We start from the raw sequence: 15,083 nt of genomic DNA on the forward strand, positions 1-15,083 counted from the left end.
CGGTCCCTGTCCTGTCTGTAAGATATACTTAGGAGGAGTACCTAGGAACTTCGCTCAGTGGAAGGGGAGTGAAAATAAGCGAACAGATGTCTAGGTTTATCTGTAGATACTCGACCGTTTCTGAAAAAACGGCATTCAAAGTTTTCGAGGTATCAGCCAGGCACTTTATATACCTTTTACTGCTCGATCTCCCCATACGAAATGGTGGCTCATTGGTTATCGTCGAGGGTTTTTAATTTTGCGTCCCGTATTCGATTGCTGTTTTTATCTTTTTGTATTTTATGTTTACTGTTTCTATTTATCTAATTATGTTCGTAGAAGTTTACTACACGAATGTTTCTTATCAGATTAGGGGAAACAAGGGCGTTATATTAATTGTAAAACTAGAACTGGATTCGACAATAAGTGTTACACATTTATTATGAGGAATATGTGTGTATGGTGTGTTGAAGGGTTAAAATCTTTTTAAATTCTCGTATTCTGATATATCACTTTGTATACTAATTCGTATATTTTATTCATATGTTTATTCCTCCGGAAGATTTGGTGTACTCCCTTGGATTATACCGATCCTAAAAAATTCGAAATGCAGACATTTGAAACACTGCGAGCCTCACGCGGAGGGAGGTTTGCCACAGCGACATTTCTTTCTATGAATATCACTCGGGAATGAAACATCGTTAACGTTGGTGAAGATTCCTCGCGTTGGAAGTAATGTCGCGGCAAACCAAACATGACGAATCACTTTTCCGAAAACTGGCGCTTGCAACTGATTATGAATCATGATATGCCACAGGAATTTCACCGAAAACAATTTCAAATAATTTTCTTATTTTTTAAAGCCGCGAAGCTAATCACTGTGCCATCAGTCCGTCTGAGGATACTGCGCGTTAAGAGGTACATCAAGTACCTGGAAAATACCTCGTAAACTCTGACCGTCGTTTCTTCAGGAGCGGCCGAGTATCGATGGATAAGTCCAGAAACGTGTTCACTCTTTGACCCCTCACCCACCGGGTGAAGTTTCTGTGAAGTTGGGTTATGGCACTTTCTGTGTCCTCCTCGTTACGGGTGTTTGCCTACCTCAACATGGCATAGAAGCATTTTTTGCGGTTATGTCGCCAATAACGCCTCCTTAGCAGGGACCGAAGACTGCTGCAAGTAGAGAAGCGTCAGTTAAGCTTAGTTTACACGAAGACACTGACTTGCACCATTCGTTGCATGCAACGAGTTGCACGCAAGCAGTTTTGTATACGTCTGTAGAAACGGCGCCACCAATGTACACTTCAGTTTCGTCGTTTTTTGAGTGCCGTAGTCACTTGTAAAATGAAACATTTGGCAACTGTACGAGTTGTGAAGGAGTTAGTCTTGTTTTTGCATGAGATCGTAGGACAAAACAAAAGATAAAAAAATTAAGAAACGTGTTCGGATCCTTCTCTGCCTAAAGAAAAGAAAATACAAGACGTCAGCTCGGATGCTCACCCACCTTGCTTAAAGAAACTGCACTGGAAGACTCTTAAAGTTATTTTAATCATTCACAGTTCGTGAATGGGAAGCACTGGTGTGGCGTTTCAAATTAATGTTGAATAAACAGTTCAGCTTTCCAGATTTCCTCAACCTTTTCCCTTGTCAACTGTTTTCCTTAAAAAAGAATCGGCCATCTCCAAGCACGGGACTTAAGCCTTGGAGTCGTTGGCTGTTCCGCAGCTAGATGTTTTGTTTGCTTGTATTTTTCTTAATTCATTTATGTATGTACTCTTGTAATTGGATGGATTTTGCTCTGCAGTTCAGATATTGTCTACGAACCCATGTTCAGATCGCGTATGACACTCTCAAGCGCCCGATGACCTCGCTGTTTGGTCCCTTCCTCCAGATCAACCAGTTTCAAGCGCACCAACAGGTCGCTGCTTGTTTTCGTAGTTAACGCGCATGCGCAGTGGCCTGTAGCGCAGTTGCCTGCAACCTAGTGTCGTCGTGGAAACTGGGCTAAAGCCTAGTTACAAGGCGACACTGGGTTGCACGCAACTGCACTACGGGCCATGCGCATGCGCGCCGTGCGTTTGCGCAACTCGTTGGTGAAACTAAACACTTTCGGCGTGTTCCAACTTAGGTGGCACTAGTTGCATGAGCTTTGAGGTTAGGTGTGTTCGTAGACTGTAGACAGACTGAAGTATGAAGTGGGGAACGGAGAATAATGTTCGCTTTATGGATATCTGTGCTTTACATAGGTGTTTGTGGTATTTCAATGATGCTGATTACAAAAATAAGCAACATATTGCTGCCGCTGAGACCGTCATGTGCGATCATAATATAGATGGTTTGACAATATCTGAGCTACAGGGCAAAATTTATTTAGTTAGGAGCACGTATACAACTGAATTAAGAAAAATACAAACAAGTGTAATTCTGTCTGTGGCAATGGTCTCGTCTACAAGACGAGCTAACTCTTTGTTAAGGAATATTGTTGACGGGAGGAAAGGCTATACAAATTCAAGAAGCTGCATTCTTTATTCAATATTCATCTATTTAAAACGTCGCTACAGTACTCCCCATTCACATATGTTAAGATTTTCAAATATTGCCACTGTTCAGAACTATCTCCAAGAGAGTAGTTTGCAAACTATTGTCTTCTTAATGCGACCTGCTTCGAATAAGTTTTACTGTTAATGTTAATAATTATTACTGTTAATGTCAATAATTATTGGTGTCGATGAAAAAGCGTCATCACCAACTCAAACCGCATCTTGTATTATGCAGACTGTTCTGCAATATGGTATGTAATTTCAGTTCTAGCGACAGTGCTTCATGCGTTACAGTACCTTTACTCCTTATCGCATAATTAACTCTATTTGGAAGAAATTTGAACAGTTCTGGTGACCTTTTAATTATCTTAGAATAACTTATTGGGTCTTCCGTTATAAATTTCAACAAGGATGTTGAACAACCGAGCTGACGCCTTTTCTTCATCCAGTGTGCCGGCTGGAGTGGCCGAGCAGTTCTAGACGCTACAGTCTGGAGCTGCGCGACCGCTACGGTCGCAGGTTCGAATCCTGCCTCGGGCATAGATGTGTGTGATGTCCTTAGGTTAGTTTGGTTTAAGTAGTTCCAAGTTCTAGGGGACTGATGAGCTCAGAAGTTAAGTCCCATAGTGCTCAGAGCCATTTGAACCATTCATCCAGTCACGAATCGAAACACGTTTCTTATTTTTTTCTTATGTAGCGATTCCACGCAACAGGCTTTAACTCCATCTCAACTAGTGCGGCGCGCACATGCCGCCAGAACTGTCATTTCAGACACGATTCAGACACCCACAAAACTACGAAACTGAAGTGTATACTGGTGTCGCCGTGTCTACAGTCAAATATGAAACCACTTGCGTGCAACTCATTCCACGCAACTAGTGGCGCAACACAATGTCGTGTAAAATACGCTTACGAATAGCGCCTCTTCGTCCGCGCCCGGTAGCTGTGTGGTCAGCGCGACAGACTGTCAATCCCAAGGGCCCGGGTTCGATTCTCGGCTGGGTCGGAGATTTTCTCCGCCCAGGGACTGGGTGCTGTGTTGTCCTAATCATCGTCATTTCATCCCCCTCGACGCGCAAGTTGCCGAAGTGGCGTCATATCGAAAGACTTGCACCAGGCCTACCCGACGGGAGGCCCTCGTCACACGACAAAAAAGCGCCTCCTCCACGGCAGAGTGGAATTGCGATTGACAGAATGTACGTAACGCTGCCCACAGCCGCGCTTCATCGGGCAGGCGGGCCGCGGCAACGAGCAGGAGTTCGGCCTGCTGTCGCTGGAGTATGACGAGAACTTCTGCATGGGCGGGCCCGGAGTGCTGATGAGCCGCGAGACGCTGGCGCGGGTCGCGCCGCACATACAGTACTGCCTGCAGCACCTCTACACCACGCACGAGGACGTCGAGCTGGGCCGCTGCGTGCAGCGCTTCGCCGGCATCCCCTGCACCTGGTCCTACGAGGTGAGTGACGCGGCCGGCCGCTGCGCATGCGCGCGCCAGCCGAGCCACGAGCGACGAATCGCAGCGATCCATCAGATGGGAGGTCGATCGCACCGCAGATCGCACGTGTGTGGCGATATCGAAGCTGTCGATGGCTGGTCGCTTGGAAACCATACAGTACGGAATCTGATCGATCGCAGATTCGTGCACGAAATATGGCTACCTGGCTGGATAACAGAGGCGCGGGGCAATATGGCTGCGACTCGTTTGTCTATCAAACGGTGTTGTACATTTTTGTTTTGTTTCACTTTGCCAAAGACGAGTACCTTCTTCTCAACCGTAGAATATTGTTCCCCTGTTCGGCTAAACACCACATGTGCAAAAGAGATAGGTGCCCAACTAAATAACGGCATGATTGCTGGCGTTCCCAAATCAACACCTGTACTATTCCACATTCCTCACTCTAAGCAACGTCGTATAAATGCTCTCACGAATGAGTGCAAAAAGAGCCTGTATGGTAAAAATCTTCCAGTCCTTCAAGATGTGGAATACGCGAGCCATAACCGACTCCGCTCTACACGACTACCAACAATAACAACAAGAATCGGTATGGAAGATGAGTTCAACATTACTAATGCTTCGACTCAAGAATGGACTGGACAACAAAATAATAACATGCCATGTATGACCCAGAAACCACGCAAGACAAGGTCAATGATACACAGAGTCTAAACCCGACGCGGCAGATGTGCATATTTTTTTTTACACAATTGAGGTGAGCAACCATCTCTGCTTAGTAAATACGGAGAACCACAGATAATCAGACACTCAGAAGAAGATTCCACAATATAATACGATGGAAGACTTCCTGCTGGTGACTCCAAAGTCGATAGTTCACATAAATATTTTAGATTTTTGTTTATAAGATTTTATATTGTAAATATTATACTCTACACTGTGTGATTTTCTTTTTTTCAAAGTGTCAAAAATCCATACGACAAATAGGTAAATAAGTTGTTGGAAGAGTACCCCACATTGGAAGACCCTAGCTTTTGGGGGGTGATTGCCTCTGAAGCTCGTGTTGCTATGTGGATTTTACACGTTTTCTCTGTTAGACACGATTTAGTTATTCTCACAGCTCCGCTTGGATGGCCTAATTGACTTCATCCATATATGGAACTGGATGGGCAAGCGCGGGTCTTTTATCCTTCCACCCCACGGTTGAGTCTTACAGGTTCCATCCGATGAGGTGTACAATGCACAATGTGTCAATGAGCGCTCGGTGCACATCAGAAGCCAGTTTTGTTGTTACTGTACGACATTTCTTTCGACCTTTGGATTTATCATAGCGCTGGTTGCGAGGCCGTAGTGAGGTTGCGACAGCAAACGGTTATGATTAATTTGTCTCCTTCTCGTATGTCGTATCGATTCCCTCATGACACTTCAGTAGTTGAAAGTCTTTGCCAGCAGTATTGTATGGTTGTAACTGATTGCGCGTAATCCTGCGAGGCAGCGCTCTGCGACTGCTGATTTGCTTGGCTGTAGCACCAGAGTATTCCTTCAGTATATGCTTTCGCCACTCTTTCCACGGAGAACGGAAACAAAATAGACAATTGTAAGTGAAGAATGCATCACCTGTAGACCATTACTAACAGTATCTGTCTCCGTCAAAGTGAAGAATGTTGAAACCATGTAATTAACCTGTACGATACGGTTATACAGGGTGTTACAAAAAGGTACGGCCAAAATTTCAGGAAGCATTCCCCACACACAAATAAAGAAAAGGTGTTATGTGGACATGTGTCCGGAAACTCTTAATTTCCATGTTAGAGCTTATTTTAGTTTCGTCAGTATGTACTGTACTTCCTCAATTCACCGCCATGATTTCATACGGGATACTCTACCTGTGCTGCTAGAACATGTGCCTTTACAAGTACGACAAAACATGTGGTTCATGCACGATGGAGCTCCTGCACATTTCAGTCGAAATGTTCGTACGCTTCTCAACAACAGATTCGGTGACCGATGCATTGGTAGAGGCGGCCCAATTCCATGGCCTCCACGCTCTCCTGACCTCAACCCTCTTGACTTTCAGTTATGGGGGCATTTGAAAGCTCTTGTCTACGCAACCCCGGTACGAAATGTAAAGACTCTTCGTGCTCGTATTGTGGACGGCTGTGATACAATACGCCATTCTCCAGGGCTGCATCAGCGCACCACGGATTCCATGCGACGGAGGGTGGATGCATGTATCCTCGCTAACGGAGGACATTTTGAACATTTTCTGTAACAAAGTGTTTGAAGTCACGCTGGTGCGTTCTGTTGCTGTGTGCTTCCATTCCATGATTAATGTGATTTGAAGAGAAGTAATAAAATGAGCTCTAACATAGAAAGTAAGCGTTTCCGGACACATGTCCACATAACATATTTTCTTTCTTTGTGTGTGAGGAATGTTTCCTGAAAGTTTGGCCGTACCTTTTTGTAACACCCTGTATACAGCCCTGTGTCAAGTAACCACAAGTTCTCTTCACATTCTTTCCCCAAAGACTTTCGAAAGAAGCATAACTGTCATTTTCGAACTGTAGCAATAACGTGAACATTTTGAGCCATTTTAATGTAACATTGTTGTAGACGTTTGGTCAAAGGCGTTTGCAACAGCAGCATCGGCGAGGAATCAGGTCTGGCTCACTGAACGTCTTTGCATTCCCAGGGCAATAACCTTCGCAGTGCCTGGCGCTCAGATCGACAACCTGAAGGACAGAGGACTGGTTCTGGATTTACATCTTTATGCTCCCCGCCCAACTCTTCTGGACATGAAGTCGTAACCCATAATGCGCTGATACTGTCTTTCGCCTTGGACTAAAAACGTTTATCCGCAGGCCACACCACATATAGTAACTGACTGATGGAGTTGACTGGACGTATTGTTGACTGAGACAATATTCTTTCAACATAAAACTTCGTACTCTTAGAAGCGGACGAGTCTTGAAATGCGTACATTTTTATAATTCAGTATTTAAAATTATATGGGTTCACAGAAAAGCGAAGGACGTGTAACTGGTTTGTAGGCCGTATAAGGACACCCGAAATTCCTGCACTGACGAGAGGTATCCATGTCGGTCGGTGAGACCTGGCACGAAGTCGACTTTCCAAAACATCCCAAAGGTGTTCTATAGGATTCAGGTCAGGACTCCGTGCAGCCCTGCCCATTACAGGAATGTTATTGCCGTGTAACCACTCCGCACAGGCAGTGCATTATGAACAGGTGCTCGATCGTGTTGAAAGATGCAGTCGCCATCCCCGAATCGGTCTTCAACAGTGGGAATCAAGAACGTGCTTAAAACATCAATGTAGGCCTGTGCTGTGATAGTGCCACACAAAACAACAAGGGGTGGAAGACCCTCCATAAAAAAACGACTAAACGATAAGACCACCGCCACCGAATTATACTGTAGGCATTACACACGCTGGCAGATGACGTTCACCGACCATTCTCCATAGCCACACCTTGCCATTGGATCGCCACATTGTATATCGTGATTCGTCACTCCACACAACGTTTTTCCACTGTTCAATCGTCCAATTTTTAAGCTCTTTACACCAACGGTTCAAACCCCAGTCCGGTCTACCAAATTTACATTTTCCGTGACTTCGCTAAATCGCACCACGCAAATGCCGGGATGCTTCCTTTGAAAGGGCACAGCCGATTTCCTCCCTCATCTCTGACACAATTCGAGCTTGTACTCCGTCTCTGCTGATCTCGATGTGGACAGGACGTTAAACCCAGTCTTCCTTCCTTTTCTTCCTAACAAGCATTACGGAATCCAGTTTACTCGTGCATGTCGCTTCCTCCGAATTAACATCATAAGCTTATTTAGTCTGTGATGTGGTGACAGTCTTGTGATTCTGTATGCTCACTGAAATCCAATATACTGTAAAGTTTGGCTTCTCTACTAAGACTCCATCGTTCGCCGCGTTACTTGAGATTGGCGCGTAGACTTCAGCCCCCTCCTTCACGGCTTTAGTGTTCTGTCATTTCTTAACGACTGACTTGGTAGCACGGGTCCCTTCAATGGGTGGTCATTCAGCGGAGGACCGATCACACACGATCTGATTAAGCAATATCTCTCCAGTCAAATATTCTTCAAAATAAATACTGAAAATAAATTTGACAGTCTGGGGGTGGTTTATTATTGAGAGGTTTTCTCCTGCGATTAGAACCGAAATATGAGTAATAGTTCATTAATAATTATGACAACGGCCTTGCCGCTGTGGATACACCGGTTCCCGTGAGAACTGAAGTTAAGCGCTGTCGGGCGTCGTCGGCACCTGGTTGCCACTTTTCGGGGTGCACTCAGCCTCGTGATGCCAATCGAGGAGCTACTCGACCGATTAGTAACGGCTTCGGTCAAGAATACCATCATAACGACCGGGAGAACGGTGTTCTGACCACACGCCCCTCTTATCTGCATCCTCAGCTGAGGATGACACGGCGGTCGGATGGTCCCGATGGGTGACTTGTGGCCTGAAGACGGAGTACTTCATTAATAATTAATTAATGAAAATGTGAGCTTTGGCGCGCTGGCCAGAGGGTAATTTCTCTCTCTTCCATCACGGCAAACAATTAGATTATAACATAATAAAGTTCGCACAATTTCTCACCAAAGTTGTTGATACCTCAGCCAACATTATCACGTTATGCGTCCGCTATTGTATCTCCGCTTAACTGCGATGTGAAGCGTGATGATGAAAGTTATGGCTCCCAGAGCCAGAAGTGCTACAACATCGACACTCAAACGTGCCACAACGCAACGATTAGCACACCTCCAGCACTCCACACTGAAGAAATACTGCCGCCTCTTCCGGCACGTCGACGAACAAGAAAATGGAGGGAAAAACTAGTGTGTCGCTTGCGATGGGAGAGGAGTGGCGGAGAGGGAACCGGCTGGAGGCGTTGAGAAACCTCTCTGAATGGCGCAGTGGTCGACCAGCGCCGTGATGCAAGGCCGGGTCGCCGAGTCACCGCTGCACTCGGCCAGCCGGCGACGGCAGCGGCAGTGGGGGCCAACGACCTGCCGAGTGCCGAGTGCCCGACAGCTACCACTACCTGTCCCAGGGGCCGCCTCTGTGGCTGCTCACACACCCGCACATTAATTCCCTTCCCTCAACGGCCACGCCGTGACGAGGCGTTTACATCTGCGGGAATGCAAGAAAAATCGGCCGATATTATCTGAAAAATTGGTAATTAAGACATTGTTTATGTCCAGCTCTCCGGCATAGTGGTGTGCTCCCCTCTGTCTTTAACCTGTCAGCTCACTACTGTACCAGGTATGGCATCAGTGGTGCTTACCGCTCTACAGTGTGTGGCGATTCTTCTTCTTTATGGACCTCAAAGATTCGGTTAACTACAACCAGGTAACCCTTGTGGAACTTTCACACTTTTGTAGTTTCAAATAATGACAGTATTTGGAATATGTTAGTCTCTGGGCTAAGGGTACTTGTCGAAATGAAGAGAACCGAACGACGTGAAATAATAATCATGAATTTATGATACATCATTGTGTATACATTTCTAACCCGCCAGGGTAGCCGAGAGCGCTGCTTCCTGGACTCGGGTAGGTGCGCCGGCCCCGGATCGAATCCGCCCGGCTGATTAACGACGAGGGCCGGTCTGCCGGCCAGCCTGGATGTGGTTTTTAGGCGGTTTTCCAAACCCCGCTAGGTGAATACCGGGCTGATCCCCACCTTCCGCCTCATTTACACGACTCACAGGCATTTGAAAACTTTCGCACTATTTCGTGACTTACACTAGACGCAAACAGCTGGGGTACACTACTTCCGTCGCGGGAGGTTCGGGGTGGCAACAGGAAGGGCATCCGGCCACCGTCTGCAATTGACACTGCCAAATCCGTCGTAATATAGCCGACCCCGCGTTGGTGCGGGACATAGGCCCGAGAAAGAAAGAAAGATTGTGTATACATTTCTGTGCACATTACAGCACCTCGGTATAAACTATATTTGAAGTGTACCTTTTGCTTATCATTTTCTTTAAGGGTTACAAAAGTGTTGCTTGATTTAGTTACTCTTGAAAAGACTACATACAGTTGTCCGTGAGGGAAGACGGGATTTGGTACATATAATCCTGCTCTTTGAAGCGTTAGTCCGTGCGACTTGTTTGAAGTGATCGCAAATACAATTTTAATGGGCAGCTGTTTCCTTGTCGGTTGAAAAGACATGCTTGGATCGGTCGCAGGTTCGAATCCTGCCTCGGGCATGGATGTGTGTGATGTCCTTAGGTTAGTTAGGTTTAAGTAGTTCTAAGTTCTAGGGGACTGATGATCTCGGAAGTTAAGTCCCATAGTGGTTCAAAATGGTTCAAATGGCTCTGAGCACTATGGGACTCAACTGCTGTGGTCATTAGTCCCCTAGAACTTAGAACTACTTAAACCTAACTAACCTAAGGACATCACACACATCCATGCCCGAGGCAGGATTCGAACCTGCGACCGTAGCAGTCGCACGGTTCCGGACTGCGCGCCTAGAACCGCGAGACCACCGCGGCCGGCTAAGTCCCATAGTGCTCAGAGCCATTTGTAATAACACGGTATCAAAATTGACTCTCTTGTTCGTGATTAATAAGTTAGATTCGTAAAATATAGGTATGAGGCTGGGCATCCATGATGCCCTTTTGCCTATACAGTTCAAAGTGTCTTTTATGTTAAAAATTTCTACAAATAGTTTTAGCTCCAAATCGGTAATGCGTTGTTAAAAAACCTCTCTAACCTTACCACTTTCATCCGCGTACGACTAGCATGTGATCAGAAAAATGGATGTTGACTTGAGAAATAATATATATGATAGTTTCAAATTTAAGCTCCCTACCGATCACTTTAAATATGAGTTCCGCTTATCAGCTCGGTCGAAGTGTCCTTTTTAATGTGCTTGGACTTTCCGACACTCTTTCCTGCCGCTCGTTAGAACCGTCGGAAATACGTAATTAGTATAAAAATATTTATTTAACTTATCTTGAAAATTCATCAAATTATCTCCTTTCATTTATCAGAAAGTGATGTTGGGAAGGCCGTACATGCTTCCACACACGCTGATATTCATATCTGTATTTTATGCTTTGGAGATACCAAGCACCAATTTCGCGTTCAATATCTGTTGTGCCTTTAGGGGGATACAACGCCAAAAGACCATAGTGATATGCAGGTAGACCAGCAAGGGACCAACGAGTGGTGCCCAGTCTGACAGTTGACACTGGACGTAAAAAAAAAAAAAAAAAAAAATGCAACTTATTGCACATAAATAGGGGAATACATACATTCCTGTTGGATTGTGTTGTGAGTGACAAATCGCACGAAACTGTAACTTCTTTAAAAGTACCTGCGATTAAGCACCCGGAGCGTCCTGAAGTGGGCTGACCCCATGAAAGTAGTTGTGCGAAAAGCAGATGCCAGGCGGACATTCAGTGGCCTAAGGCACAGCAGATACTGACGGCGAAATTGGGGTGGTGTCACGACCGGGAAGCATGGACTGCTGATGAAGGGCGTCGCATTCTGTTTGACGATGAAGTGCGGATAAATACTACCCTAGATGACCATCGTAAGCGAGTGTGATTGCGATCTTGGGAGAGGTCCCATTCTCCCAATGTTTAGGAGAGGAACAGCGGTGTTACTCCTGGCATCGTGGTGTGGGGAGCCTTCAGGTATGACTCAGTGTCGCAACTGCTAGTTATTGCGGAAACTCTGATGGCAAAACAGCAAGGCACGGACATTCTGCGTCCTTACGTGTTACCTCTCGTGCAAGAGTACCATTGTGCCATTTTGCAACAGGACAGTGCTCATGCCCATATTGCACGTGTCTCTATGGAGTATCTGGGTGATGTTCAGGTACTCAAGTCGCCACCAAGATCCCCAGATCTTCCCCGGCAATCCAGAACCAGTTTCCCTTCCCAACCGAGTCACTGCGTGGATCACTCGAGAGGTGTACAACGCCATGAGCCTGCCGATAAGTGGATTCATACTGCCAAGTTCTTCGTAAATTTGACTCGATTTTGTAATTACTAAAATAACGCCACATATCCTCTCAACCTGTTAAGTTTCATTTCGTTTTCTTTTCCTCGCCTAGGTGCTTCACCTTTTGTCGGGTAGTGCAGATCCATATAAGGGCCTCTGAATTCTGTGAATCTCTCATATTGCTGTGCTCCATTCTCAACAAAACCGAAGTTATTACCTCCTTAGTTTGTCTGCGTACGAATCTCACATATATCTTTCTTTTCTTTCTTATATTTTGAAGCGGAGTGAGAACGGTATCTACCTGTGCCAAAGTTCTTACTCAGTCCGCCAATCTAAACGATCTCAGGGAAGAAAGTTGAACATCCCCATGTCTCTCATTTTAGCAGACAGAGAAACAGCCTCATAGTTAACGAAGGAAAACAGGCTCTACCGGAAAATGTCGCGGCCCTTTCATTCTTCAACGCTCCGTACACATGGTTCCCACCACTAACCGTCGGCAGCTGGTTGTGCCACCGCTCAGAATATTTGACTAAACGACTCACTGCACGCTCGCTATCGCTATTACAATGATACACTTAGCGTATATGTAAATGACCACTGGTGAATATTCAACCAATCCGCTGAGTAGCATGCTGCAGTAAGCATGGAGGGCATGTCTCCCTCCGCACTGTTATTGCCATCACCTATATCTGTACCTCTTCTAACCTCCATATGCAGTATCTGCTTCTACTTGTGCACTGTGCTATTCTTTTTTTCCACTAATCTTGACCTAGTCTACGACACCTGTGACACAAGGAGCGCCATGACAAACTTTAAAGCCTCACCTATAGCAATGAAGGACCATTCCCATTGACGCAGCACCTGCGTAACATAAGTTTTTGTCTTCCTCGTGGAGAGCGTGGTTTTAGAGTTAACCGTACTTCCTAAGCAGAAGTGTAATGTAGATGCTTTGGCACACTGGGCCCGCATTCGGGAGGACGACAGTTCAAACACACGTCCGGCCAACCAGATTTAGGCTTTCCGTGATTTGCCTAATCTCTCCAGGAAAATGCCGGGAGGGTTCTTCTGTAAGGGCACGGCCGATTTCCTTCCTCACCCTTGACGCAATCCGAATTTGAGCTCCGTCTCTAATGACTTCGATGTCGACGGGACGTTAAACCCAATTTTCCTTCCTTCCTTGATCTCGTGACCAGCGATTGCTCTGTTCTCCTTGCAACAGAATACATATATTTACATGGTAGGACACTTCTGCAGCATATCACACTGTTTTACTCCTTAATAGTTGAGGTGCTGTTTAACTGGCACTCATTCCTTTGTGCTAATTTATGCCGCCTTTTAGATATGTAGTTGGTACATAGATGACCAGTGAGTAACCGAAAGTTAATTCAATTTTTTTCTATATGATCTATATCTGTACAAATAATATGTTTCAGTTTAGTCTCATCGGAAATCAGTCCTTCAGTTATACGGTGCAGAATGAAGAGCACGTCAAATGGAGCCGAAATATGTGTCGGTGTAGAAGCGAACTGTACCAGTGATTGAATGTCGATAAGGAACGTAGTGACTTTTAAATAAAAGAAAATGATTTTCGTAAACAAAGGCTGCTCCGTTGCAAAATAACTGAAAGGACAACTCAAAGGTCCGCAGCTCGTGGTCGTGCGTTAGCGTTCTCGCTTCCCGCGCCCGGGTTTCCAGGTTCGATTCCCGGCGGGGTCAGGGATTTTCTCTGCCTCGTGATGACTGGATGTTGTGTGCTGTCCTTAGGTTAGTTAGGTTTAAGTAGTTCTAAGTTCTAGGGGACTGATGACCATAGATGTCAAGTCCCATAGTGCTCAGAGCCATTTGAACAATTTGACAACTCAAAGGTCTGTGTGCAAAAGACGGAACGAGTAAAAGTCGGGTAGGAAACAACTGGGGGTCAGTGTATTGACTAATTGTGAGAAAGACGACAGCGCTATTGTATTATACAGGCTGATAATAATTAATCTTTCAAACCGCTGTAGAAATAACACCACTGGCCAGAATGACGTCAAATGGCAACGGAGTATTATCGGAGAAGGGGGGAAACGTACGGCAGAAGAAAAATGAATACTTACAAAATGTAGCAATAGATGGTGCTGTAAGCATCATAATTTAATAGTGGTCGACTACCAATGACAAATGAATCCTACAACAATGCCTAAAGGTGTACGTTTGACGTTAAACAAACTGTACTACTGAGTGTGCGTGGGTGTACGGGTGTGACGGGAAAAAAAGGTTTTCAATTGTCCCGAGGCCAAAATCCGCATAAAAAGCATGAATCAAAATCAAATCTGATTACTAATTTCCGTGTGTCTGGCGCAAAACATGTTCTTTATGAAGTCCACCTTTTCCTGAAACAAGTTCAAATGGAGAAACACCATGTTCCACAACTGATCGAAGTATTTCTGGGTTCACGTTCAGACTGTGTTGTGCAATGCGTGCCGGCCGCGGTAGTCTCGCGGTTAAGGCGCTCAGTCCGGAACCGCGCGACTGCTACGGTCCCAGGTTCGAATCCTGCCTCGGGCATGGATGTGTGTGATGTCCTTAGGTTAGTTAGGTTTAAGTAGTTCTTAGTTCTAGGGGACTGATGACCACAGATGTTAAGTCCCATAGTGCTCAGAGCCATTTGAACCATTTTTTTAGCGCAATGTGTGCCTTCAATGCAGCTAAGTTTGCAGTCGGAACACTGAACACGTCTTTCAGATAGCTCCATAGCCAGAAGTCACACGGATTAAGATCAGGTGATCGAAACGGACAGGCTGTAGGGAAATAGCGGCTGATAATTCTATCATTTCCGAAATGCCGCTTCAGTAGCTGCTTTACTGGGCTTGCAATGTGCGGAGGTGCACCACGTTGCATAAAAATGATCACATCCACACATCCACGCTGTTGGAGAGCTGGAATGACGTGGTTGCGCAAAAGACACTCATAGCGGTTACCAGTGACGGTATAGGTAACAGGACCGGAAGCACCTGTCCCTTCGAAAAAATATGGCCGTATGATGAATGACACCGTAAACCAGCACCACACAGTAACCTATTGAGGATGAAGTGATGCTGATTGATTTGTGTGTGGCTTTTCTGTTGC

At 45.6% G+C, this 15,083-nt stretch overlaps 1 protein-coding gene across 1 annotated transcript in view; it reads left to right on the forward strand.

The window, feature by feature from the left end:
- Positions 1 to 15,083, forward strand: part of LOC126281994 (chondroitin sulfate synthase 1) — a 311,284-nt gene that overhangs the window by 45,722 nt on the left and 250,479 nt on the right. The window contains exon 3 of the mRNA XM_049981379.1: positions 3,736 to 3,975. Within this exon, the coding sequence (XP_049837336.1) occupies positions 3,736 to 3,975 (240 nt within the window). The remainder of the gene's footprint in view (positions 1 to 3,735; positions 3,976 to 15,083) is intronic.

Source organism: Schistocerca gregaria, chromosome 7 (assembly GCF_023897955.1).
Source record: "Schistocerca gregaria isolate iqSchGreg1 chromosome 7, iqSchGreg1.2, whole genome shotgun sequence".
Lineage (NCBI taxonomy): Eukaryota > Metazoa > Arthropoda > Insecta > Orthoptera > Acrididae > Schistocerca > Schistocerca gregaria.